Source organism: Ciconia boyciana, chromosome 1 (genome assembly GCF_034638445.1).
Source record: "Ciconia boyciana chromosome 1, ASM3463844v1, whole genome shotgun sequence".
NCBI lineage: Eukaryota > Metazoa > Chordata > Aves > Ciconiiformes > Ciconiidae > Ciconia > Ciconia boyciana.
Genome location: NC_132934.1, coordinates 161094027 through 161121720, shown reverse-complemented (window position 1 = coordinate 161121720; position 27694 = coordinate 161094027). Strand labels below are relative to the sequence as shown.

At 43.1% G+C, this 27694-nt stretch overlaps 1 protein-coding gene across 1 annotated transcript; it reads right to left on the bottom strand.

The window, feature by feature from the left end:
• Positions 1-49: 49 nt before the first annotated feature.
• SLC15A1 (solute carrier family 15 member 1) lies at positions 50-27396 on the bottom strand. The gene is made up of 23 exons (XM_072853907.1): positions 27379-27396; positions 23826-23848; positions 20660-20744; positions 20424-20565; positions 17469-17588; positions 17195-17294; positions 16864-16954; positions 14884-14967; positions 13662-13744; positions 12412-12498; positions 11285-11374; positions 9449-9493; positions 9328-9360; positions 9114-9202; positions 7840-7921; positions 6238-6363; positions 4760-4909; positions 4290-4339; positions 3572-3682; positions 3345-3441; positions 2757-2903; positions 1819-1926; positions 50-521 (listed from the first exon to the last, which is right to left on the bottom strand). The coding sequence occupies exons 1-23, from the start codon at positions 27380-27382 to the stop codon at positions 333-335; spliced, it is 2136 nt and encodes a 711-aa protein (XP_072710008.1). The 5' UTR covers positions 27383-27396; the 3' UTR covers positions 50-332.
• Positions 27397-27694: the final 298 nt, after the last annotated feature.

Below are 27694 nucleotides of genomic sequence, written 5' to 3'. Positions count from 1 at the left end.
ATATAAAATTGAAATGCAGTATAAAAATACATCTTTTCACAGGGTCTAATAGTGCCAAGTGCAATTTCAATATTTTAATGCTATAGTATTTAAGTTTGAGGTACATTAAGAGTGCAAATTCTGCTGGAGTTTCTTCAGGATACTATGTTCAGTACAAGAGAGACTAATTTTTCCTCCTGCTTCCCAAGAGAAGCTGCATTTTAAGTTAAAACAGTTTTTCTTAACCTCTCCCATTGGACATATCCAGAGGTGTTACAGATACCCTGATTCCTCTTACTGCAGGGATAGTTAACGGGATACCATAATTTACAAACACTCCTTGAATACACCTTTTACATCTGAGAGTCAGCTTCAGCTTGCTTTTCATAGACATCTGAATCCTTTTTGACTTGTTTCTTTTCTTCTTCGTCAAGTTGGGCTTCAATCTCATTTGGATCAATATAGGTATAAAAATAAGCCATGACAGCAAAAATGACACAAACTGCCAGCAGTAAGGCAGCAAACAGCACATACTCTGCCCACTGTAAAAAAAAAAGTATAATTTATCTATCAATATTCATTCCTCAAAAGAATTACACCTTTTTACTGTTTGCAAGGAATTGAGTTAATTCAGAATGTGAAACTGAGCACATATGACAAGTACCATATGACTTAAAGGACTTAGAGGTATATAATATATATTAAAGCAACTCAGAATTGAGGCCCTTTCAGCAGTTCCATCTTCAATGAAGGGACAAAGGTTCTACGAATGCTGGGAAGTTCTACAATACCCTCTTCCTGGAGGCATGGGAATGGAGCAAAAGCCTGAAAAGGAAACTCAGCCCCTCCTTTTGGTCAGGTAATCTCATTTTTAATCAGGCTGGCAGTGATCCTGCTTCCACTTTGGTCAGCAGTAAAAGTTTCTGCTGACTACAGATCTGAGCAGAGAGCAAGACTTTGGAACTTTGGTTTCAGAGTGCTATCTCCACCTGAAAAGCCTCAACAGCTCTGTTTCATGCTCCTTCTGGTTAAGTTAGCTGAAACCAGGACTGCCAGACACATTTCAAAGACCAGCTCTCCCCCCTCTCAGATAACTGTTTTTGATTCATTAGGGAGTGCCACAAGTAGTATCAGAAAGTCTTGTCTAAGTGCTCTTCACCAGGAAAACCACAGCTTTCATGCCCCAGGGAATGAGGTTTGAAACCAATGGAGCCAGAAGAAGAGATGTGGCAAGGCTGAGGTATGCAGGTTCATTAGCAGTGAACAGAATTTTGGTAGGTTTTAATTGCATTAGTCTAGAATTTCAGCCCAGAAGTTCACAGCGTATCCACACCATGAGAAGCAATTTATTGTAGAGATGCTAGAAACTGCTGCTTGCAAGAGAAGGAGCCTGACAGAGGAAGAGTTAGGAATGGCAAACAGATAAGAGGTAGAAACCTTTGTTGAAGTAGTATTTGTTAGAGTTGTTTAAAGTTTAATTTGTGTGTGTACATATGTACACACATTGGGGAAGTCCCAGGGAAAAGAGACCAACAGAAACTTTAGAAGTGGCTCCAGAAGACAAGTTACCACCCTGTTGTCACAGCCTTCAACACTAGTTTTAATCCAGATAGCTTAAAAAGATTCATAACTGTTACTTATATAGCACTAGTTCTACAACTGACTGGTACACTCTTGTAGGTAACACCAACCTCCTACATTCCAATTATAAATGCAAATCCACCATAATGCCAATATTCAAAAGTTGTGGTTGAGGATTATCAGCCACAACTCCCGCCTGTATTAGAGCTGCTTTCTCATAGTATAATATAAAAGCACGCCAATTGCTTGTGTGCTTACCTGCTCGCTGAGTTTGGATGCTCCAGCCACGATAAGGACAATTATGTTACCAACAGCCACTGTTAGCAGCCATCCTGCCTGCAGCACTGCCTTCATGTTAGATGGGGCCTACAGAAGTAAAGGCACTTGAGTTTTAGTCAAACACTGCTATTACTTATTTTCTAATGTTTACTGCATTCTTTACATTATAACAAACAGTGGTTCTCTTGTAGGGGAAGGGGGTTTCTTGCTTAGTTTTTTTTTTAAATTAAAAATTGCTAGAGAACTAAATAGGCTTGGGGAAGGCTTTGAGCAACAAGAGATTACTAGTACTGACTATAACACATTTTACTTTATACACACTGAATAACTAACAGGCATATTTTACATCTGACTCACTCGCACATGGTACATATTAAATGAAGAAATTGAGTGCATCATAGTCTAGCAAGCCACATCTTACAATGTTCCCATCACTGCAGTTTATAGACTCAGAATTAAGGGAAGAAATACACACAGCTAATAATACAAACCGAAGTTGGAAGACAAAGGAATTAAGAGTGTATAATTAAACTGCTGCTAAAGACTGTATGGAGGAAATTGGTGTGGAGATAAGGTGTCAGTACTTGTTCATTTTATATGTGAGGGCTCTCCAGTTTGGTTTTACAGCAGCAGTACAGTTCCACTTATTTTCAATGGAAAGTCACATGTGAGAAGGAGATTTGAGGACCAGTGGTCAGGTCTTCAAACGACATAATTCAGCATAGCTTCATGGAAAACACTGAATGCTAGTGAAACAAGGCCAACTTGCGCCAGCCTGGAGTCCTACTAGGGAGTTCTGGAAGACATCATTGTTCAAACAAAGCAGCAATATGAAACCACCACTTTAAAAAAGTCACAAGATCTTCATTTGTACCAGGATTCTTAACACAATGAGAGCTCTGAAGAGCAAAACCTACCTGTGAGTATGAAAACTCCAGCCCAGTGACAGAGAAGACTACTTCTGCACATGTAAGAATAAAATACTGAGGGATCTGCCAAGCCATATGGACTGTGTTGGGTGGGATATCTTCAGAATATGTTACATTAAGAGCATTTCCAGAACACTGGAAATTAAAATAGCGCATTAGGAACAGTGATAAAGAGTCTGTACACTAAAGACACTCTAAGCAGTTCTACAGCATCTCTATAATCATATATACACACAATGTTCTGGGTAAGTAAGAAATATTGTATATGAAGCACTGCATACCTAGTTATAAAGTAGTAGTTATTTTACAGCAGACTTCATGCAAACCCTTAGTCTAATAGGGCTAAAGATTTAAGGCCATTAGTGATGAACAGGAATTCTTGCATTATATCATGATCATACCCATCATTATTTTTATAGTCAACAATGGCTTTATGTTCTGTTTAACATACAATAATTCTATCATATGTACAATTATGGGCAAGAGGGATAATTCTACAAGTGTTTTTTAAATTAGAGAAAATATTGACATGAAAAGTAATTCTGTCTTGTCCATCCAACAGCACCGGCAACTCACCTCATTAATTACAATTGTATAGGCACTGCCAAATCCAAAAGCATCTGAAGTCACTGAACAAGATGTTGAATTTCTAATAACCGTAATCTTATCTTTTCTGAAAAAGAAAAAACAGTTCAGAGCATAGGTATAGACTATTGTGTGTATTATATAAAATAAGAGTCCTGTCCTTTTCCCAAGGACAAGTATGTCTAAGTGGTTAGATTTAGGTAAAGGAAAATGGTTACCTTCCTCCTGGAAAGATGTGGTAACTGCTAGCAGACAGAAGGTTGTTCAGTGTTCCAAAAGAAGTGTCACCCATAGTGACGTTGACAGTATCGGACAAATTGCTTATGAACCTTTAAAATGCAAGAATGATGAAATACTAAAAATATGCATAAGTCAAAGAATAAAGGTTTTACTTTTAATAATATACTGGCAGCACAACAAGTATCAAGTCTTCCCCTTTAAGTTTTATCAGTTAACATTTTTGAAAGAACTCTAAATCTCTGAAAATGTGGCCCATGCAAAAAGCAAGCTAGACCTACATCAGCCCACTGCCTGCTTAGGAGAATGTCAAAAGCAAGCCTTTACTACAGCCAGTAACAAATACATGTGCAAATGGAAGATGCAGAAGAAAGCCAAAGAAGTGGTAGGATGCTTCTTACCCCAGATTAAAAAGGAGGTATAGATATGCAATCTGTGCTGGTTGTCTACAAAAAAGTCTAGACAATTAAGTGAAACACGCACTTTGAATTTTAGCTAAATTATACCCAAAGTAGATATGCAAGATAGCTTAGATGAATCATGCCCCAGAAGTTCTTACACCCCCTCAACATCAAGTGAGGTGTCCAGCAAGCAGAGATTTCCTACAGTATAGAAAGCTATGTTAAGCAAGAAGAGTCCACTCAAGAGGGAGATTGAAGTCACACTACTGCCAAAATTTAGGAGCAAAACAAACTCTACCTGATGAGATTATTTCCTTCTTCTGGTTTTGATGTGACATTGTCAAACAGCTGGTGGAAGAGACCATTATCAAGATACTTCATTGGCATCACTGAACAGCTTAAATGTGCACTATTACATAGCAGTAAGAATTAGCAGAGACTTCAGAGCAAGACTCCATACCTTTCCTTTTACGATCCTACTAAGATACACATCTACTAGAAAACACTGTATGACCATACATTGAAGTCTTGGTGAAAGGGTAGTTGTCAGCTTAAACACTAAGTTGGTCAGTTTTTACTTTAGTTTTTTAGAAAACATCCTGCCCTGCTCTCTACAGCTCACCAATCTCACTGATACAGCAGGGAGGGGGAGAGACAGAAAACGAGGCAAAGGAAAAACTACCCAGAGCTTGTCCTCTCAGCTTCACACACTCCACATAGATAGATGCCAAGATATTAATGTATATCTTGGGAATTAAGCAGACTTACCAATTCAGCAACAATGCCTGTCACAGTATTTTTAACTGCAAGAGTATGACGGTTTCCCCCTGGCCAGTCGAAAGGTTTAGTCAGAGTTTGATTTCCAGAGGTTATTTTTAATGAGTGCAACTGAGAAGTCTCAAATGTCATGTAGCCCGTCTACAAAGAGAAATGAATTGCTATGAATTTCCATGCAGCTGCATATTTATCTACACCTTTGAGGGAGCATTATGGACTCAGGAGGTCAGCAGTTTACAGGGTTGTTACTTCTGAAGTGCCAGAGATCGTGAGCGTCTCCCAGCTTTCATTTTTGTTAGGTTTTCTACATCAAGCACTAATTTCATTTGATCATTATGTTTTATTAGTTTCTTTTGTTACACAAGCTTCAAAGTAACATGAGCTTCCCACAAGCATTATGGAGTAGCTGTTATATTTTCCTGTGTATTTCTTGCTCCAGATAGATCAGGCTTACCACCACCACCAAGTAAAATTCTCTTTAGCTAGAGACAGCACTAGCATAAGATGCAGCATTTTCCAAATGGCAACACCTCCTAAGAGATGCAAATGCGAGCTGCATCTTTATGGCTTCAGCATAACAGGAGTGACTATTACCAGAACATGTTTTAAATATTCTAAATACATTTCATTAGCATAAAATACTTAAAACATTAATAAATATGTTAATGTAGTACTAAAATAACCCTTTTGTTTTATAGGATTATAAAATGCTTTTTATAATCCAAAACATCTGGATTATGAGATGTCTATAGTCGTGAGTGGAGCATTTTACACCCTTCATTTTCAGATGTGCATCATCCAAATCAGCATACAATCTGGGTGCCTTTATCTTCTCCTCACAGCTCAGTTTCCACATGAGGCAAGTTTGGAGGAGGATGGAATAGGCTTTCTCCTCTTACATGGAAACAGGACTGCAGGCTATCAGAGAACACACTTCCTAACATCCACTATCAAAAATGTCCATCAGCCCTACCACGTTTTTCTGTCAATAGGGCTATCAAGGTTGTGCTGTAATAGAACCTGAAAAGGTTCTTTGACAGCAAAATCTGAAGCTTAATATATGTGATGTAGCCACAGAAGCAGCTCCCTGTTCAAGTAAGTGATCGCTCGCAGTAAGAGCAGTGACTTAGAGCTGAATGGACTTTTATTGAAGGAAGGTGTTCTTGCTGTTAAGAAATGGCACCTTTTTAGCAAGAGTGAAATTTTCAATTAGTTCAAAATCACTATTAAGTTTCTTAAAAAAAATCTTGCCAAAACAAACTAGTACTACTTAGAATATTGAAAGTTACCACTTCTCCATTCACTGTGTTTTCAGTACCAACTGATTCCACAATACAAAAAAATATTTAAAATTAATAGAGAAAAAAAACTAGAAAATAATCAATTTTTAACCATTAGTTAAGAACCACTTTGACTTACTCCACTAGATTTTTTTTTTAACTTGCTATTCCCCATCTCCCCTTACTTACAGACTCCATAGGTGTTACATTCACGCTCTGAAGTTGAGATTCAAACGAAACTGTTGCACGATCAGTACCTAGATTTATTATTTTGATTTGGGATTGCCCAGCTGCAGGGAAAACTGGAAGAGTTTTCTGTAGGACAGAAAAAAGTAAAATCAGCACCCTATCCTAAGTCACACGGAAAAATTACTATATTACTGTGATCTTAATTATCTCATGACAAAGATTAGCATTTTCCTGATGATCTGTAATTGTCAGAGGGATGCAACTTTAATAATGGGTTTTGTCCCACAAGCTGCCTCAGGAAAGAAGTCTCTCATCCACAGCAATGCCTCCATGGCCAGATGTGGTTCCTCTTTGATCATGTCCTGTAGCGTGCTGCCACTACCAAGGACACTCTGCAGTTCAAGGAATGGGCTTTTCCCCACATACAATGGCAGCCTGGGTTCCTGAGTTTTTGTACCATGTTCTGACTCATTCTCCCCCAGCACTGGTGCTGCTGAACTGGGCAGAAGCATGTATGGGCGTTTCCCAGTGTGGTAGCCCAGAGAATCTGAATTCCTGGAGACTCCACTTCCCACCAGATCTAACAGTAAATAGCTTCTGCTCTTGCAGAGCATCAAGAGCTGCAAGAGTTATGTCTATTTCAGTTCTGCCTCAACCTTTCCTCCCTTCCTATACTTTTGTCCGCCTCCATCTCTTTAGGTACATCACACAACAAAAACAGGTCCATCTTTACCTTTCTTGCAGCAGATTCTTGTGCAACAGTCTGGGAAGTTACCAGCTTTGATGAAGCTTCTCCCCAGTGCCAGTAGGTGTGCGTGCACAGCTCTGGCCTTCTGAACAGGGCGTTCAGGGAGACAGCCTGGATGTGTCTGTACCAACTGAAGGCCACATCCTTTACTTTCAACTTCCAGAGGCAGAGCCAAATATAAACTTGCTTCACTGCCAGACCCAGGCATTAAGGAGAGAATTCCTCATTCCTGAAGTTATTTAAGAGTTGAGCATCTCACCTTGATAGTGCATGATGACAGGCAGGCACCTCTGGATAGCTATTCAGGTCTTGGGATGCAATGGATCACCTCACAGAGGTGTTGCTGACTCCCCAGCTACAGGGGAAACCTACATCTGGTTCAGGCATGACAACTCCCTTTGGAGCAAGGAAAGTTAGGTGTGATGCATCCTGCCTTAAACAGGTATCATCCTTACTCATGCTGTGATGATGCTTCCCAGACTGTGGCCTGTCACACTTCACTTCCAGTCTCAATGTCAGAATATATCAGAGATGCAAAGCAGCTCCCTGGTAGGCAAATAAATCTCTGGTTTTCAGCTTTTAATCTCAGTTTAAAGACCTGAAGTTGCCTTTAATGTGTGATTTATGTTAATGGCAGATGAAATTTTTTTGCAGGACAGTGTTCATAGCTAGTTTATTTTATTAAAGCATATTGCAATAGTGTGATTAGCATAATATTTTCCCTCCCTCTACTTCTGTGCTCATATGCTTTGTTCCAAATTTAGGAGCCTTAGCTCATTTGCACCTTAAACACACTTTGTTCTGTCTTAACAACTAAATATTAAAAGTCAATACTTGCATGTGGCTGAACTTACATCTATTTGCACTTGCACAAGAGCAGCAGCAACAAAAGCCAAAGATGCAAGGAACATACCAACAGTGATCTTCCTCAGGGGCCTAGTACAGCAACAAAACACACGTGAGTTATAAGACAAATACTAATTCAAAGCTTCAGCTGTTACTTGTTTTCTTTCCACAGTGGGAAACTCAAATGGCCACAACTAGCACGTTATCGCCATCTGAAGGGCTGATGTTGTTACAGAAAGTGTTCTACTAAGCTGGGTGCCTCAATTCATAGTTACACTGTCAGGAAAGATATCCTTCCTGCAGCATCTTCATAACCTGTTACTCTGCCTCTGCTGGGCTCAAACATTGGCTGAATATAATTATTAGGTTTCTGGAAAAGTCTGAGCTGCAGGAAGAAAAAAAACAATCCAGTATGGTTGTTAGCTTTAAAACAACAAAAAGACAAGAAGTTATGCCTTTTAAAAAAGGATAACAACTTGTGTCTATATTGCTATGTTTAAATGAAAACAATATTGAATAGAAAAAGCCAGGGGAATATATTCAATTAGGAGACAGCTTCTGACATTTAGGTAAGCTGTAAGGGTAAATTTAAGGTAGATATTTTATTCATGGTAACATTTGTCAGATGTAGAGTGTCCACATACGAATGACAGTGTTTCCAGCACAGCACGCCTCCCCAGATTTTTCATAACTAGATGGAAGAACAGCATTGCATCTTAGCCCTATAAGAATTGTTTTAAGAACTATATTCTCTTCTGCCCCTCCAACTTGCAAGTGCTAGCCACTTCATTACCAACATTACAAATAATGTGCAGTGCCCTCTGAAACTACACCTAGAAGTATCCAGTGAGCCAGACTCCTCACTGGGATTGAAGAGGAAACACATCTTGTCTCAGGTAGTTTTAAGCCCAAAACATGACACATGCTAAGGATGTATGTTGTATTTCTACTTCTTATACTTTGGGAGGGAGAGGGCATAGACATGGGAGAAGTGGAAAATAGTAAACAGCATCTCTCCTGCAGTCAAAAGATTTTGCCCTTAACTGGAAAATATTGTTCCTTTGCTATTAGATTCTCTTCCTCTAGTCTGTGGTACCTGTACATACCACTTGCAGAGTCCTATATTTTTTAAATTAATTTGTTTAAAATATTAACTCAATTTTAAATACATTATTTTATCCTCAGCTGAATGCTCGCTCTTGTTACATTAGGGCTGAAAGAGCAGTTTAAAGAAACCACTAAAATGAGCCTCTGTTGAAGTCAGGTAAGTACATCAACTTACGTAAAATTGATCTTGCATTTCTTGATTAAAGGATAAACCACAGCATCTACAACTGGGACCATTATAACAATCAGGATTGGATTCACAGTCTGTTGAATATGAACATAAGGGAAAAAAGTATTTTTCAGAGTCCTTTTTTAAATTAAGGGCAATTAAAAAAATATATTAAATCTTTGGGAAATACTTAGAATTGTCAAATAGAAGATTACTGTACCTGCATTTGGTCTGGCTGAATCTGAATAGCTCCCTGTTGAAGAAAAGATAAATAGGTTTTAATATTATGACAACAAAGTATATGTTAATTAAGGAAAAAAAAGCAATAAAAAGTAACCTACAAAATTCCCATCCATTGTTGTGGCTTGCAGTGTCCATCTTGATCCCTTAAAAAAAGAAGAGAAAGTTTAATGCCACAGTAAATCAATCTTCTAAAGTTCCTCTTGAATTGTTTTTATACATTAAATGATGGGAAAGACACGCAATATAATAAAAATAAAACTAGCTTGCTGCAGGAGTATTCTTACTCTGCAATGTAAACATTTGAACAAAGTGATCCTTATGGCTCATTTCACTTTATTTACTAGTTTCGTGAAATAGAGTGGAAAATAATTTAGATGCAGAGATTAGCCAGAGAGATGGCAGGGACATCCTGCGCAGAGCACTGCTGTGTGCTGTGCACAGAAGCCACCCGAACGCCTTTGTGCTGCCTGCCGGAGCCTGAGAACCCCACACCACTGACATGCCCATCCTTCCTTCACACAGCCCAGCAGTGAGCAGCCAAGCCAGGGCTGGACCTGCCTTGAGCCCTCTGCCCAGAAAACCTGCCTAGAGCTAGGTCAAGCAGGGCTGACTTTTAGCCTGAGCCCAGGGTGAGACAAGAATGTGCATCACTGCATCTGTGGCAAGAGCCTTTAGTCACCCATGATGTACCACTGTGAGATGTCATAGTTATTATTCATGTAATGAGTATTTAGTTCTGAATTTCACAGCAGGGTTGCCTATTTGTAACAGGTCACACTGACAGTTACAGCTCACAGGTACTAGACTAAAGCAGCACAATCCAGGCAATCTGGACCAAACTTCCTACACTCTGCCTTGGGTAAAGCTTTCAGCCCCTGGTTCTCTCAGATACCCTCCTAAATTCATACTTCAACACTTAACTCTGAAAGCCTGCTTTCATGACTCCTGAGCACTCAGTCCACCAAGTGAAGGGGAATTATAGGCTTATACTTATGCTTGCAGGTGTGAGGTATTTGGGCCCCTCACTACAAGAGAGACATTGAGGTGCTGGAGTGTGTCCAGAGAAGAGCAACGAAGCTGGTGAAGGGTCTAGAGCACAAGTCTGATGAGGAGCGGCTGAGGGAACTGGGGTTGTTTAGCCTGGAGAAAAGGAGGCTCAGGGGAGACCTTATTGCTCTCTACAACCTCCTTTCAGGTAGTTGTAGCAAGATGGGGGTCGGTCTCTTCTCCCAGGCAAGAAGTGATAGGATGAGAGGAAATGGCCTGAAGTTGCACTAGGGGAGGTTTAGACTGGATATTAGGAAATTTTTCTTCACTGAAAGCTTTATCAAGCATTGGAACAGGCTGCCCAGTGAAGTGGTTGAGTTGCCATCCCTGGAGGTATTTAAAAGACGTTTGGATGAGGTGCTTAGGGACATGGTATAGTGGTGGACTTGGTAGTGTTAGGTTTACGGTTGGACTCGATGATCTTAAAAGGTCTTTTCTAACCTATACGATTCTGTGATTCTGTATTTATAACAAGTTTGAGTGATTAAGCCAACTGGCATCCAGCTCATTTCATCCCCGATTCTCCAGAGCATTTATGCTAGGACTCTACATTGCATCTTCCAACTGAGAGTGGAAGAAGAGTTAGAACTAAGAAAGCTTTAAATTACTGTTTCATCCTCTGAGTCCTGGCTGATACAAGACTTGGAGAGGCCTTAGTCACTGAATCAGTCCTGAGCATGTCCAGATAAACTGAGTTTCCACTGGCTGCAGAACATCCCGTACTAATGTGACTCACTAACTACCCCTTCACATTAGAACCAGGTTAAAAAATTTGCAAATAATTAGTTTCCAGCCTCCTACAGGCGCCTTTTATGTCTGGTGACCTCAGAGTACAGAGAGTGACATGGTACAGCCCTAATTGCTAAACCAAACAATTTCTACTTTACCTGCTGGTCAAAAAGAGCCCAGAACATGGGGAGAGGGATGTAAAGGAAAAGCACCTTCAACACCATCTTAGTCTGAGCAATCAGTCGTTTCTGCAGCAAACAAGAATTACACAAGAGAAATTTGTTAAAAAAAAAAAGACAAAGTTGCAGCCTGCTCTTTGCAGCACAGCAACAGGTAAGACACATCATGTAATGTTTACCCACGTCCTGAACTATGTATGTTGTGGGTATTTCCGCTGATTTCTTAAACAGCACAAGGTCTGCCTATGGGTGTGGGAAGGGCTGCCAGTTAAAGGTGACATTGATATGAGAGGAACCTGTGTCTCTTGGTGTGTATACTGATGGCAGCATGAGATTTAGCACTTCGTGCTGCTTTATGTTTCTAGGAAGGAGGCGTTTGAATGACGGGTGACTGAGGAATGCATTTCACATGTGAAAAATGCATATAGTCAAAAGGAAAATAAAGGGGACAGGCAAAGGTTTGTGCTGCTGTTAACAGGACAGAGTAGATAGGAGGCAAAGGACATGGCTGGGGACTATGGGACACAAGGCTTTCAGAGTCATGGGAAGGAGCTTGTACTGAGGCTGGGGGAATGCTGTGTTTATCCACTTAACCTGAAATTCTTAAGCATAATTCTGCAGTTTGATCCCAAGACAAATGTTACAGCCCTGGGCATTAACCATGAGTCAACACCATGCCCATATTTCCCTTCTGCATTCATTAAACCAGCATATTTTTGTTTGCGGTTGGTTCTGAAGCTGACTTACTGAGAAACAAAAAGTTGACAGGGGTAATGCTTGCTATTTTACTAATTCAAAAACTAACAGGTGCTTGTGTTTGTTCAACAGGGGAAATAGTCTTTTCTTCATCTCCCTCAAATTTCCCCAGGCAGCCTATGATAACACAGAGCATCGACTCATACACAGCTCTGCTTTCTCCCACAGGAGTTGGAGTGGTAACCTGCAATCCCAGGGGAGCACTGAGGTTTGGCCAGACCATTAGCTTCTAAATGATTAAGAGGCCCAAAACTATCTGCCCAGCACTTGAGGCAATGGATCAGAGCAGACAGAGGAGAAGCTGAGGGTCAGGAGATGTCACGGCACAGGAGCGCTCACGCAGTACTTACGTCATACTTCTCACTCGCCCAGTCTAGCCAGTGCTCTCTCTTGGGGAACTCCTTGCTGCGATGCTGAAACCGGTTTTTGATGGCAAACTGAGGAGAAACAGAATTTTGTTTAATGGCATTACAAATATTTGTCATGCTGTAAGCTGTTTTGCCATTAAAGATGACACTCATGCTTTAGAAGGTGCTAGAGGTGACTAACTTCTGTTAACTGCTCTAGGCATCTAAAGGAATATTGCATTTAAGGCCTCACACTGCATATCCAGTGGAGTGTGCACCTGGGATTAGGCGAACCAAACTGCTCAGAGTAGTCTGTCTCAGTGTGGGTTGCTGTTAGGAGCTTGAAGACCTGCCTACTTCAGACTTACTTATGTACAACAATAAATAGAAGAATGTCATACACACAGGTTTTCAGAGCTGAATGGCTGTAAGACTACATTTCACTATGAGAAGCTGCATCTTGCAGATATTCCTCATACCTTCCCGCTGAATATACACAAATATAGTCCTGAAGAACTCCTAAGACTTTCTGCATGGAATAACATGCAAGGCTGAGCTGGGCCTTAGGGGCAGCACTCTAAGCAACGGCCAAAGTCACCTGTCGAGATATGGTTTTGACAGTGCTTACAAGACAAGCAATGGCCTGGGCTATAACAAGCTGGCAGATCTGCATGGAGAATGAAGCAGCCCATAAATGAAAAAAATCCCCTGATCTGAGAGCTGAGGCACTGCAAAGCTGGGACATGTAGTGCTATTCATGCAGATTTAGCTCCCTTCCTTGCAGGCTTGCACTGACGTGTAAGCCCCCTGACCTCCCTAATACAGTAGGGATCAATATACCTCTGCATTCTAAATAACATCCTTAATATGCAATAAATTTTTGCTGACAAGAGCTACTAGTAGCTCTGTTCTTGACACAGGTCAAGGCACGTACACAGCCCTGCAGGACAAGATAAAAAGGTACACAAATGAGGAAGGAATCATTCCCAGAAATTGGGATAAGCTTTTACACACCACTGACATCTTACTTGGTTTATATCTGAATTTATACACAAAAGAAACAAAGATATAGATAAATAAAAAGGCAGTCTGTAAACCTGGAGGTGTCAGTAAGAAGCCTTCTGTAAGGAAAAAAAAAATCAAAAAACTTCAGAAGCTTTCATCATATTATGACAGATTTCTGATCTAGACGAGTGCACTGAACAGTTTTTAAAATTGCTGTCAGGGTTTTTGGGAACACAAATAGTACTTACTCCAATGCATTTGGAAACTTGAATCATTATATTGCCTTGAGGTTGAACTTTCTTGTACATGCTGCTTCCAGTTATGAACACAACTACAATACACAAACAGAAAGCAACTCAGGATTAATTGAAAAGCATGGCAAATTTGGTATGGAAACTAACAATCAAGGAGTTACATCAGGGTGGGAATAAGCCTCCCAACGAGCAATGAATGTGCCTACTGGCATGTTATCACTCAGTAAAAGAAATCAAATTAATACCAGCAGGTTGCTACTATTTAAGGCAAAGGACTAAATCTGGAAACTCTTAGGGCAAGCCCTCAGTGGGACATTATTTTAACTGAGGTATGGTCAAAACAAGGACCACTTAGGACCTTGGCTCTGGCCTTGCTGTATCAGATTAAGACGGCTTTACAGGTTCCTTTTCCAGGAGTCCAGGACACTGCAGCTCACGTCAGGCAGGGACACGTGAGGCTCTGCCTGAACTGCAGGACTCTGAGGTGTCCTCAGCTCCCACGCCCAGGCACGTTCCCCAGCCTCACCCTCCCACGTGCTGGGCAGGACGCGGGCAAACCTTCGCAGCCGCCGTCCACCGTGGGTTGGGTGCACAGGTAAGATGGGGTCACTGGCAGCTGGAGGCCCACCCTGGGTGGGCTCCTGGTCAGGACCACGAAGGATACCATGGTATACACTGGTCACAGCGTTCAAAAAAGCCTGCCCGCCCCCCCCCAGTTTCTTGGTCTTTGTGCTGCAGCAGAAAGGCTCAGGGAGTGACCCATGATGCAGCTAGTAAAAATGCAGGTGTTTGAGAAATACAGACACACCAGCATGGCATTTCTCCAGTGCAGGGACAGCTACCTTATGCAGTTTGCTATCCTGGACTACAGATAGTTTCCAAAAAACACGTTTTCTCAGAACTCCCACACTACATTCAAAAGATCTTATTTATACACCCCGGTAGTCCAAGAAATATAGACAGTAAATTACATAATGTCCAGAATTTAATGGTATATTTGTGCCCCTCCCCAGCCCCATCAGTCTCTTCTGTAAAAGAGAGTGCTTCAGGTTAATCCCACCCCCAAGAAAAAGTTTAATTCAAAAATTGCAGAAATGATCAGGTATCGGTAGAGATTGATACCTGGAGATTTCTACCACTTTCTCATTATTCTGAGATCATTATCATCTAATCACATCTGAAACTGAAGCAGCAAGATGGAAACAGTTCCACTTACCCAAAGAAAGAGCCATGAGGGCAGCAGGAACTCCAAAAGCTAGTGGGTAACATCGCTGTTTGGTATGAATACCACACTCTTGAGCTGAAGTACAAAGTAACGTTAGATAAAAGTCCCAGTCAGCGCTGCCAGTATTTTACATAGGGGTTCTGTTATTTGCATTCATTGTTGACTCAAGGGGGAAAAAAAAAATCTCTGCTTATGTTATTGACAGAGTGGATGATCAGTATCAAACTTATCTTTCATTATCAAAAAGGGAAATTATGTATCAAAAATCACAGACTGGCTGAGGTTGGAAGGGACCTCTGGAGGTCATCTGGTCCAACCCCCCTGCTCAAGCAGGGCCACCTAGAGCCAGTTGTCCAGGACTGCATCCAGATGGCTTTTGAATATCTCCAAGGATGGAGACTCCACAACCTCCCTGGGCAACCTGTGCCAGTGCTCAGTCACCCTCACAGTGACAAAGTGTTCCCTGATGTTCAGAGGGAACCTCCTGTGTTTCAGGTTGTGCCCATTTTCTCTGGTCCTGTCACTGGGCACCACTGAGCAGAGCCTGGCTGTGTCCTCTTTGTGCCCTCCCTTCAGGTATTTATATAGGTTGATGAGATCCACCCTGAGCCTTCTCTTCTCCAGGCTGAAGAGTCCCAGCTCTCTCAGCTTCTCCTTGTAAGGAGATTTACATTTGGTTTTACACTGAGGAGCAAAGAATCCAACTAGAATGGTCAAATGCATGTTTTTGGTGAGAAAGGACCTAGATTACAAAAGTTTGGGGTCAAGTTCATTACCAAAGATGTAAGAAACATAAACATATCTTGTTGAAAAAAAATTCTCAAACACCACCCCCCGCAGTGGTCAGTGATTTGACTTTCTAAACTTCACACATACATCCTGAAATGATGCTCAGAGTATGGACATAGCTACTAACAGGAAAAAGTAAAAGACTAAACAAAATTATTACCTTTTTCACCATACTTCTTCTAAAAGGAGAATTAGAGAGTTTGATTTGAAAAAAAATATTAGCTTGCAGCTAATTAATGTCTTGATTTAACTGTATTAGCCTTTTAGTTAAACCTTTAAGGATGTAATGGTATCACTTTGCTCAGCTGAATTAATCTGTTTTTCCAAGGTATTTTTCACCCTGTATCAGCATGGAAGCAAACTGCATGTTGTGCCTTATGCATGTTGTGCCTTATGCATATCTCCTTCCATTTTGGGAAAGGATAGAATTTGCATTAAGCAAACAACTAAAATGCTTCTATACAGTCTTTTCCAGTCAAGAAATCCAAAGGCCAGAATTTCAGTCCAGTGCTTTAGGGTTATTCCAGAACTCACATGCTGTTTTCTTTCTTTCGAGAAAAACAGCCTTCCTCAAACTCCTGCCAAGCATATCCATACAGCACCATCTGTGTAAGCTTGCAATGAAAATCCATACACATATGGATCAGTGACTTTTTTTTGTTTAGGATCACACTATTCGTTATAAGCAGAAGAGAAAATAACTTTCTCCTTTAATGATATGAAAAACATTATTTACTTTGTCACATGCGTAAATGTGTTCCCATGTGCATAGATGCTTCTGTACTTTGCATGGGCACACTTCAGAATAGTGTCCACTTCCAGAGCAGAGACAGTACAACTCTTTCTTGTGCGATGGTTTTAAAGGCATTGGAAAAGGTGCCACATTTGTACCTTCATGGAATTAAGACATGCATTAGGCATACAAGTTGATGGCTTCAGCATGTCTCTTCAGATCTAGTACTTCTGAACCTAAAGGCAATTCAGATCTCAAACTGGCTTGTTTTTGACAGTACCTCACCTGCGAGAAGCTGGATGACATACATGAAAACTTGAAGACTATTTGCCAGATGACTCCACAAGGTGTCAGAGAACAGACCGTACATTTAAACCTAACTGGATGGCAATCCAACACTTATCCTTTACTGACGTTTAACTATTTTATAAACAAATGTGTGGCCTTACCTCTGAGAATTGGGGTGATTATAGTAGATAGGAGACTTCCAGCATTAATGGACAGATAAAAGATAGAGAAGAATCTAGTTCTTTGTTTTTCCTGCAGTAAAAAACAAAAAGATGTTTAGAAAGGCTTAGCCAGAACCGTTGATCAGCCTAGAGTGAGCAATCAGCAGCTCTCTTCACACAGTTCAAGACAAAGTTATCTAGCTCCTGCTCCAGCTACCCAGGAAACACTACAGTAATGCACATGTCTACGTATGTATACTATTAGAGTATTATAATAGTGAAACATTAGTAAGAGTATCTGTATGATTGAAAATCTGAAAGACATTGTTACCTGATCATCTTCAAACTGATCTCCACCAAAGGCTGACACACAAGGTTTGATCCCACCAGTACCAAGTGCAATGAGGATCAAGCCAATCATGGACAGAGCACTGGAACAAAGCAGAAAAGAGAAAAAGGAAAAAAAAAATCACTTTGCTTTCTTACTTAAAGCATACCTAAGAGACTCATTGCAAGACAGTTGAAATTCAAGCAGCGTAAACTTAAGGCGTACGTTGTCCCACCCTTCATCAGCCTGGAAAAACCCCATGTACAAGGCAACTCACATGTGCACCGATACATTATCAGGAGAGCCATCCCGGTTGTGATCCGTCAGGTCATTTACAGAGCTCACAGACATGATGGCCTGCCCAATCGTATAGACAATGGACAGGGAGACAATGGTCCTGTTATGAAGAGAGAAGATCAATTTTTAGATGTGTTAACACAATTACACACATACATACACACAGACAATGCAGACTTTTGCTCACTTCAAAGATGCTTAGTAAAGAAGCGTAATTAAGTTGTCCATAACTTGTCATATCTGTTATCACAAGCTACTGTAAAAATCTGTCTACATACCTGTCACAATATTTCTATTCTGTTTATTTTTTATTATTATTATTTTAGCTAGCCTTGTTGAATTAAGCAAGGCAAGATGACAAGTGGATTCTCTAGATATCACCAGGTCACAGGAGATATTTAAATATCTTCAGTGGTTGCCTTTTTAATCACCAACTTGAGAATGCCATTATCATATTTCATATATGGTGAAGTTCAAATGGACTACTCTACAACACTGAAGTATGCAGTTCACACTGATTTTAATATTGTTTAAACATTTTCTATGTTCTTTTATATTTTAGCCACAATGACAAAAAAATTTAAAAAATTAAAAATCTATTTTAAACATGGAAGCTACCCCAGAAACACTGTTGTGAGCAACTCTATTACCCCACTCTCTCAGTCGTGGGTGTACCAACATCTTTAAACTCAGAGCTGAGTGAGACCAGCACTGAAGAGTACAGACCGCAGGCTTTCAGCCTGACTTCCCTCTGCCATGAGGTGCCTAGGAAGGTAATACTACAGAATTACCAGCCTTCCCTGCCACTCCTTTAGGGTCCATTCCTCTTTCCTGTATGTAAGAACATACTCCATTTTAACCTTGTTGGAGCTTAAGTACATGAGTATAGTTTAACCCACGTTCATCCGCTTCCTTGGCTGGGGCTCCATTCAACAGGCACAGACCCAGGTCTCTGGTTTGGAGGGAAAGCAGGAGAAATAGGACGCAATGATGTGAAGTTTAAAACTCTAGTTTGCAGAAGCAGCAGTCCCAAACCCAGTGCAGCCCATGACAACGAAGGGCAAGGCTCAAGGACCTAGGCCAATCCAAATCTGTCTGAGGAAGGCAAAAGATCCTCACAGCAAGTTTGGAGCACCCCAATACAAGAGCAGTGGGGGAAGCATCACTCACACCATTGACCAAATTCTTCTCATTTTAAAACAAGATTTTTCTGACTTTTAAAAATGCACTTCCCTGTAGCAGGGTAAGAATCTATACAAAGTGGGGCAACAGTGAAGCTGAATCTGCTATTCATTGGTGTTTACTAGATAAAATTTAACTCTTTTTTTAAAAATAGCACTTCCGTATAGTTACCTTAGTTGCTTGGCTTAACAACTTAGGAGAGAGTTTCCAATGGAAATGAAACCTGAGCTGACCAGGAGAGAAACTTCTAGGTTTTTTGGTGAGGCTCATAAGCACACTGTGAAGACAACACTTACATAATTGGCACTGCACAGATGTTTCCCAATTTAAAAAAAAAAAATCATAACTCCTGTGCTGTTTCCCCCAAGAACCTCACACCTAACAATATGTGAGCAGGTCCCAGCATGCTCCTTGGCAGACATTGCAGAAAGTGCATGGACTGTGGACAACTTGAGTCTCTCCTATAAGAGTGCTTAACAGTGCTCGGGTAACCTCCTCTTCCTCTTGCCATCATAGATTTTTTTTAAAAAAATTATTGTTTAAGTGTTCCTCATGGCACCTTGCTGTATTTTAGGGCATTTATACATTAAACCCAGCAAATTATTTAATTTTTTTCCCAAAAGCCTTTTTTTTCTTGTCAAGCTTAAAGTTCCAGTTTTAAGTCCTGAGCCATCGTACTGAGCTCCTGTTAAGGGTCTGGTGGCCAGAGGTTTGCAGCTGTGGCACTGGTATACACAAGTACCAGAGAAGGGATGCAAGGTCTGCAAAGCTTCATCTGATAAGACAGGTAGAAGCCAAAATAGTTTAAAAAATAAAAAAAGTCATACCATCTGACCAAGTGGGTGCATGCATATTCAGTCTGCAAGATACCAAGCTACTTGCAATGGCTCATACAGATCAGGCCAGCTCCACAGAGCACCCTTGAGTGGTTCCAGCCCTGCTCTCCCAGACGCTGTCAATGCGGCAGACGAAGATGGTGCAGCCTGCAGCTGACCAGCTGCACAGCCAGCTTCATCTCTAATCTCTGGGAGACCTTTGACAAGTCAGCTGACTCCATATCCCTCCATAAAAATCTTTATTACACTTTTTTCTGGCAATGTAAACACTATTAGAATCACGACATCAGTAAAGGAGAGTGAGATCAGGCTCTTTGAAATGTAACCAGATTATTTCTAAGCCCTTCATTCAGCAGTACTTTTCAGAGCAACTAGCACACAGATAAAAACCCAGAATTCATCATTTAAAGAAAAAGTTTCAACTCAGTAAAACCTCCCACTGAGCTGTCAAGTCAATACTGAAATCACAGAATATTTTAGAATATATTCTAAGTGCTAGTTACTATCAGATAACACAGTATTGCACTATTTCATTGGCCAGCTGCAATAGGTAAAGAGGCAGTCCAATGTAATTATAACCTCCGGTATCTATTTTCACAGCTTGGTGAATACTTTCCTTAGTTTAGCTTACATTTTGTCCAGGTGAGAGGAAAAACATGCAGCATGCTTGGAAAGCAAGCTACTACCCTTAACTGATTAGCAGAACTGTAACAGTTGTTAACTCAGTGCAGTTTCAGGTCTCAGCTAAATCAATTAAGACCTCGAGCTTTGGAGAAAAAACCCACAAACAATCCCGGAGTAGCCAACACCAACTCTGAAGCTGTTGTTCTGAGCTGCTGCTTCAGGGGATGGTTTAAGTAACACTGATCTCAGATGAGCTTTCATGATTTCTGGTTGTTTTCTGAGGAAACACTCACTTAAACTTTCCCAGCCAAGAGTCTGCAACGAGCGCTCCAAGGATCGGTGTCAAGTAGCACAGAGCAACAAATGTGTGGTAGATGGCTGTAGACAAGTTGTCATCCCATTGCAGGAAATATTTGAAATACAAAACGAGCACCGCTGTAGGAAGAAGAACAAAGCAATGGGTTACAAACCAAAGTCAGGGCTGGGTGAGTGATGGTAGGCAGGAGGACACACAGGACACGGGACGTACCTCGCATGCCATAGTAGGAGAACCGCTCGCAGAACTCATTGATGATGATGAAGAAGATGCTCAAGGGGTAGCCAAAGCAGCTTCGCTGGAGGCAAGAGACAGACAGCGTGAGCTCAGAGCTGTGCACCACAGACTAACATCGCTCACTGCGACCCACAGCTTGGGCAAGCTCAATACAGACTCAGCGGGAGTGGGTAGGTACCCAGGGGTTAGGAGGCTGTGTGGGCTTCTGTGGAACAACACTGGTTTACCTGAACGAAGAGTCAGTTCTCACTTTCCCCTCTTGGTCCCCAAAGCTCTACAGACTTCTCATCCGCCCTTTGCAAGAGATCTTTAGCAGTGCTATATTTGCCTTTCAAGTGTTATGTTATGCACATGTGAAATCTTCAGCATCTAACCCTTAGAGCAATCTTGATTGGTATCCAAAAATATGCAAAAAGCCAGTGTTTTTGAAAACAATCAAAACCCAAACCCAACAAAAAACCCACCACGCTAAATGCCCACCGCACACCAAAGTTAGAAGCCTGGGGCTATTTTTAAATACCTCCATTTGAGACAGATAAAAGATTAAACATTTTATTCAAACAAATCTCTCAGGAAAGCTCCCTATCCTTAAAAATACTCTGCTTGGTGAAGAATCCTTCATTTCTTCGGACTTGCTGATAGAACTGACTTTACTCCTAACCTAAAATGGCATGGCATTAACTGCCAGATTTACTGAGCCCTCACCTGCTGCGCTAGGCATCTCCACAGTCACCATCACAGTTTGTGACGTGGCTCTTGCCATTGCGACAAAGGGAAAAAGCACACATCTGGTACAAATCTGGCATGATCAGCAGAATTGGAAGCTTAACTCCCGATTGCCTACTTTTCTTCGTAGATGAATACATGATATCATTTCTATTAAAGTTACAAGGAAAGCAAGTTGAACATAATCCTCCATATTTTACTTTTTTTTGGGTTTAATTCTGCAAGTTGCAAAAATCAGATTTTTAATAAGCCTCAGAACATCCCAGAGGTAAAACAGTTATGAAACTTAAGCATGGACAAGAAAAAAAACATGGCATTGTTTGTCTTCCTGTTGTGAGGGTTTAGGAATCAAACCAATCCATATTCCATGTGAAACAGAAAGAAGTTAACTCTGTAGATCAAAAGGAAAGAAACCTTATGTGGGAAAACCCTGCCTGACATGAGTAAATCGGAGAGCCCATGTCTCCAGCAAAGCCTCTGGCCAGAGCTTTAATAAACAACACAACACTTTGTGAGACTTATGTGCTACAATAAGCTTTTTGTGAATACTGCAAGAGAAGTGAAAATAAGAGAGAGTGGCGAGAGTCTGACTCGGGCACAAGGATGTCCAAGCAGCCTGAACAGCACTGATTTTTGTTATTGGCTGAACCAGGTATGTAGTGCACATCTTACCCATGGTTTGATAAGCAAGCTTCACTGAAAGAATCTGACTTCAGCTGAGGTGAGTGCCAGGTGGGACCCATCTAGCTTCAGAGCAACAGAAATTAGAAGCATAAGTAGAAACTTGTCACTCTTGATTTATCACATCCTCCATGGGCAGAAAGAAGTGCCTCCAAAGGAAGACCATCCACATGTGTCCCAAAATTAGATAAAATTCACTTGAAGGTGCCTACTTCCCGCGGCTGAAGATAGCAGCAGCTCTGGATGGCTAGCCCCAGCTTGGACACAGCTTTGGGTGGACTGGAGTTCCTACAGAAGAATGCCATCCAGCCCCGTCCGTGCCCCATCGCTACGCCGTGCAAACATTTGTGCTCCTGAGAAGGTGGATGGGGAACAACACTGAAGGTTTGCCTCAGCACCCATAGATATACCCAAAAGGTTTTGATTTCAGCAGTTGTTGGGTCAGGCCCTAAAACAGAAACCCACGCTGTGCAGCTGGTTTCTGCCAGTGTAATTAGGTATAACCTAGCTGGGGAGGAGAGGATGTCCCCATCTGAAGCAGGAGACGGCCTTCTCTGTGTCTGGCCTGCCTACAGAGAAAAAAGGGGCAGGGCAGTCCTGGCAGGACCCATCCCCACCAGAAATTCACAAAACCTCACTAAAACCTTTTTGTCCCTCTTGGCGTTCTCAAGCCTCCCCAGCGTTACACCGTCACACTGCCCAACAGCTCCTTGTGTAAGCAGTGTTACGCGCTGATCGGGGGAGGCAGCAAACTTCCACCAAGGCTGGGTTTCTGTTTTAAGCCACTAGCATTTATGCGCCCGGCAGAGATGTCCTGCATTCACACGCTGGCCCAGCAGCCATGGGTGGGTTTTAACTGGCTGCCCCCAAGCCGGTGGAGATTTGCATGTCGCAGCTGGGGCTGAGCACGAACAGGGGCACACAGGAGAAAGCTATGGGGTCTTTCCCGAGGTAACAGACCTTCTATTTTTCCAGGGTGATACAAGCAAGAAGAGAATATGCAGTTATACCTTGATAATATATGACCTATACTGTTCTTGTTTTGCACTACTGTCCTCTTAAACCTCTGGTGCATTATCCATATGCATACACACGCATTTACTGAAACACCCTCTGTTGTGACCCCTGTTGAGCAGAAAGCACTGGATCCACCACTGACAAGGTTACCCAAAGGTTATGTTTTATAAATGCTCTCTGTAACATTCCCCTGCCCTGGGGATGCCAGGCACAGGTCTGACACCGCCCTGCTGCACGGCTTTGACTTTGGCTGCTGAGAAAGCCACTAAGCTGTGGGGAAAGTCTGCAGAGTAAAACCTTGCGAGATAAGGAACGCAAAGATAGAGAGAGGGCTGCTGAGACAGGGGTCATTAACAGTTCAAAGAGTCGAGAACACTAACACCAAAAGGTAAAAGGGTCCTAAGGGAGAGCTGGCAGATGATGAGAACTCAGCCACATGAAGGATGGGCTCCGGGGACCCTTCTCCTCCCAGCCGATGCCTGCCAAGTCAGCAAAGGCTCTTCAGACACTTTATCAGGGTGGTGAGCACACTAACGCTTAGCTGGGATTTAATGAGCTACCAGGCCGTTTTGTGTGTGTTGGCCAATAACTCATTACTTTATACTTTTAAAGTATGTTTATAGGATGATTTTTTTTTGTGCACTGCTAAAGGTACCCAAACAACATAACCCAAAGAGAGTCAGTATAGCAACTTTTTGTAAGAGAAAACAATACTTACCGACTTGCCCTTACTTTTTGCAGCTGTAGAGGGAAAAAAACACAAGTTAATGGAAGCTATTAAGTAACATTCCTTTAAAACCACTGGAAGACATGGGAAAAGTTCAGCTCAAAATGAATCATGAAACAAACACAGTATTGTTCAGGATGAGTGAATGTTCAGTTTCTTAAAGGGGGACTTTTTATGGTGCAAGAAGGTTATTAGGAAACACTTTGCTTGATTGCCTTTTGTTTTTCAGGCTGTGCTTAGACTCACATACACTCCCAGGGAAAAACCAAAAAGGACTGATGAGACAAAGCATCCCATCCTACTATGACTGCTCACCACACGTCGTTCATGCTGTTGGTAGACCACCCTACCACACACAGAAGATGAATCCTGTTTTAATTCACTCTCACGGTCGTTACCCTAAAGGCAATTCAAGAGTAAGGAACAGACTGAAGACACCCTGCCAGCATGGATGCCAAGTCCTGAAGAGGCACAAACTTCACATGGCTCAGACTTAGCGAGGGCCAAATACATGGCCCAACAGAGTGATCCACATTAGCAGGCATTCCCATAACCTGGAGATTCACCTAGGAAGCCCTGGACGCACAGGAGGGGTCCCACTGAAGTCAGCAAGAGCAGACAGCTGCTTGCAGCCCCAAAGTCACTTCCAGCTGCTCATGGCAGGTTCGCTACCCCTGGCAGCCCTCCAAGCACTGTCCTGCAGGGCTTGCTCGGCTCAGGGCACAGGCGCAAAGGCTGAGCTTGCACTGTTTCAGATAAAGGCCCCGTGCCCACATAGTGGATGTCAGCATTTCCTATACAACCACATAAGCGAGTTCATTATCATTAAGATAAGACCAAGTACAAGATGTGAACTTTGAAATCCCTGCTTGCAAATGAAGGTGCCCATAATAGATCTCTAAGAAAAATACATTTGCCAAGATCATTATTTAGTCCATAGTTCACAACAGATGAAAACAGCTGACAGCAACACTATACTTTGGTGTTTGACACGATACTGAATAAAGTCTCTTTCAAAAATTATTAAAACAAATTAATCTGATTCTTTCCTTCACTGCCACGGACAGCTACCTTCACAACAGAGACAGAGGAAGCATTACACAGATAGTTCAAGAATATGTTTTCCTAGAAAAGAAGTAACATCCAGAACGTGCTAACGCACCAACTTCAGGGCACAGGCAGATACCCGAGTCATTAAAGTTATTGGTAATGTCCCTTAGACAACTCATGTGAGCAGATATACTGAAGGATACCAAGGCATTACTGACAGACTGTCTTCATAACTTCTTGGTTATTTCCACTTGTTGGCCTTTCCAGCACATATGCATCATACTGCCAGTTTTTCATAACATCAGCTTGAGCAGCTCACTCCTATCTATTAGCTAAGCCTTGGGAAAAAAATATCAAGGAACTTGTAGTTGGTTGGGTTTTTTACCTTTCCAGAGGGTAAAAGTATCACCTCTGCAAGAAACCCTACACAGAGGACACTGCAGAGGCATTTTGTGCAGACAACATTGACTGACTTCAGTGTTTAAGAGGCAAACTTATTTCTCAACTGTTTTGACTTTTCCCCTCCATCCTCCTTTTACAGCGACAGTCAGGAAACTCCTGATGGCATTAAAGGCAACATTTCAACGTAGGCACCTACACTGTCTGAGGAACTCCACTGTCGGGCAGCTTCAGGGTTAGTCCTACAAAAGCACAGAGCACCCAGCCTTTTGCATCAATTATTTCAGTGATAAATCTGGGGTTTGCTAGTGGCACATTGGAGCAGTCCCTTCTTTAGGCAATCCTCAGTACCTCTCATTATCTCCCCACAAAGAATGACCTGCAGCACTGCTCAGTCTCACGACAAAATACTGAGGAGCTTCGCATTTTTCAAAACCCTCTAAACAGTTATGCGCTTTGTATTCCCTTAAGATATTAAATATTTTCAAACAGCGTAAAGACAGAAGCCACGCAGTTCTTAGCTTGAGCACTAAATCTAAATAGTTATTTATCAGTGGGTCACTCTCGCCTTCCTACGCTTGGAGGCAAGGCGAGGGGCAGCCTCATGGCTCTGACCCCTTCCCCAGCAGCTCCCACCAGTACAGTTCCCTGCGGTCACAGAGATGCCGTGGGATGCTGCAGCTCTTGCGGCACACGGTCCATGTCGCCAGGTGGGAGCGCATTGCCTTGCTCCACACAGTCATCACAGCAGCTTTGCCTGGTTGAAATACTTCATGCCTGTGGCCAGGCTAAATCTGTACACAACCACACTGTCACATAGGATGCTCCTGGCTCCGGAGTGAGCCTGCTCTCCTGCCACCTGACTTGCGGCACAGCCAAGCCTGTTGCCTCTGTTCCTTGGAGCGGCCTTACAGCACCCACGCAAGGATGCTGCTGCCCTCAGGACAAGTGACTCCAAGAATCCCTGCTTCACACCTCGCTCTTCCAGAAAGACACTGACATGGAAACCATGAAAGCAAACCTATAACACAGCAAACGTGATGTTACATGAGCAGACCCAGCTCCATCAGGTTTTTCTCTCTTCCCAGAGCCATCACCGCTTTCCCGGCTGGCTGCCCGAGCCAGCGAGACCCTGGTACCCCCCTGGGCAGCGGCCCTGCCGAGCTCTGCCTGCTCATCACTACGGTTGCCTGTCCCCAGAGCGCAGATTTGCCTGCTGAAGATGCACTGGTACCTTCTCATTTTTTGGGGACCTCGCATTCGTCCCCTTCAGGAGACAGGGTTGCCCCAGCTCAGGAACTGCTTGCTAGGAGAGGCAGAGCAACGTGCTCAGACACTGCAGGACCGAGAGTCCAGCGAAGGGCTACGGAGAGTTACACCACAGAAGAGCATCATTTTACTACTCAGTGTTCCAGTTGAGACAGGAATGAATCTTCAGGATTAACTAACTAAACAGGCTCTGCCCTTATCTGAATCTTCCTGTTGTGCTTCTGTGCATTTAAAGAACACGGATTAGGTCAACCCTAAACTCTCTTGTGAAAAAGCATTATTTAAGAGCTATGAGAAACACCACATTTAACTTGTACTAGGATTTTAAACTCCACATGCCCTAAAAGTTTCAGATCAACCATGCCAGCTAGGGGTTCAGCTCCAAGAGGCTACAGAGGCTAAGGCACCATCGCTTGGCTCTCACCAGGCTTTCAGGCAGGTTCATACAAGCATCGCCGGAGGGAGAGCTGCCCCGGAGGAAGAGGGCTGATGAAGCAGCAATAGCTGGGGATGGCCCAGAGGAGCACAACGCACCCCGAGGCGTCCTCAGACCCGCAGCCAGCAGCAGAGCCAGCCCCGGGGTCCCGGGACCCCTGGGCCACGCTGCCAGCTCTCCGCGGGCTGCTCACACACAGCCCGCCACGGCCACCCGGCTGGGAGGGAGGCGGCGTGAGGACCCCCCGGTGCCCAGCCCGGAGGCGGCATGCCTCCAGCCGCCTCGCCACCCCCCGGGCCGGGCCGGGCCGGGGGGCGGCCCCCGCAGCCCGCCCCGCCACCGGGCGCCCACCCCCGGGCCGCTGCCGCCAGCCCGCCCCGCAGCACCTACCCATGCTGCCGGCGAGGTCTCGGCGGGGCGCTCGGGGAGAGAGGAAGGGCGCCCGAGCCGCCCGGGCTTTAAGGGCGGTTCGGGGCCCCGCCCGGCCCCGGTGCTCCGGGGCGGTGCCGCCGGCCAGGGCCGCGCAGGTGGCGGGCCGGGGCCGGGGCCGGGGCCGGGGCCGGGGGCGCGGCGCCGGCGGGGGTGCTTATCGCCGGGCAGGCACTGCCGGGCTCACCCGCCCTTGACCCGCCGGCTTCGAGCCGTGCTGCGTTAGCGCAACGCACCGGCCGCAGCCCTGCCCGCCGCCCTCTGCCCCGCTGGCTTT

Coding starts and splice junctions, on each gene's coding strand:
- SLC15A1 (XM_072853907.1), bottom strand. Junction 17,589..20,423: donor TCTTGGCTGGGAAAGTTTAA/GTGAGTGTTTCC, acceptor TCTTCATAACAG/GACCATTGTCTCCCTGTCCA. Junction 9,203..9,327: donor TTCAGCCAGACCAAATGCAG/GTACAGTAATCT, acceptor CATATTCAACAG/ACTGTGAATCCAATCCTGAT.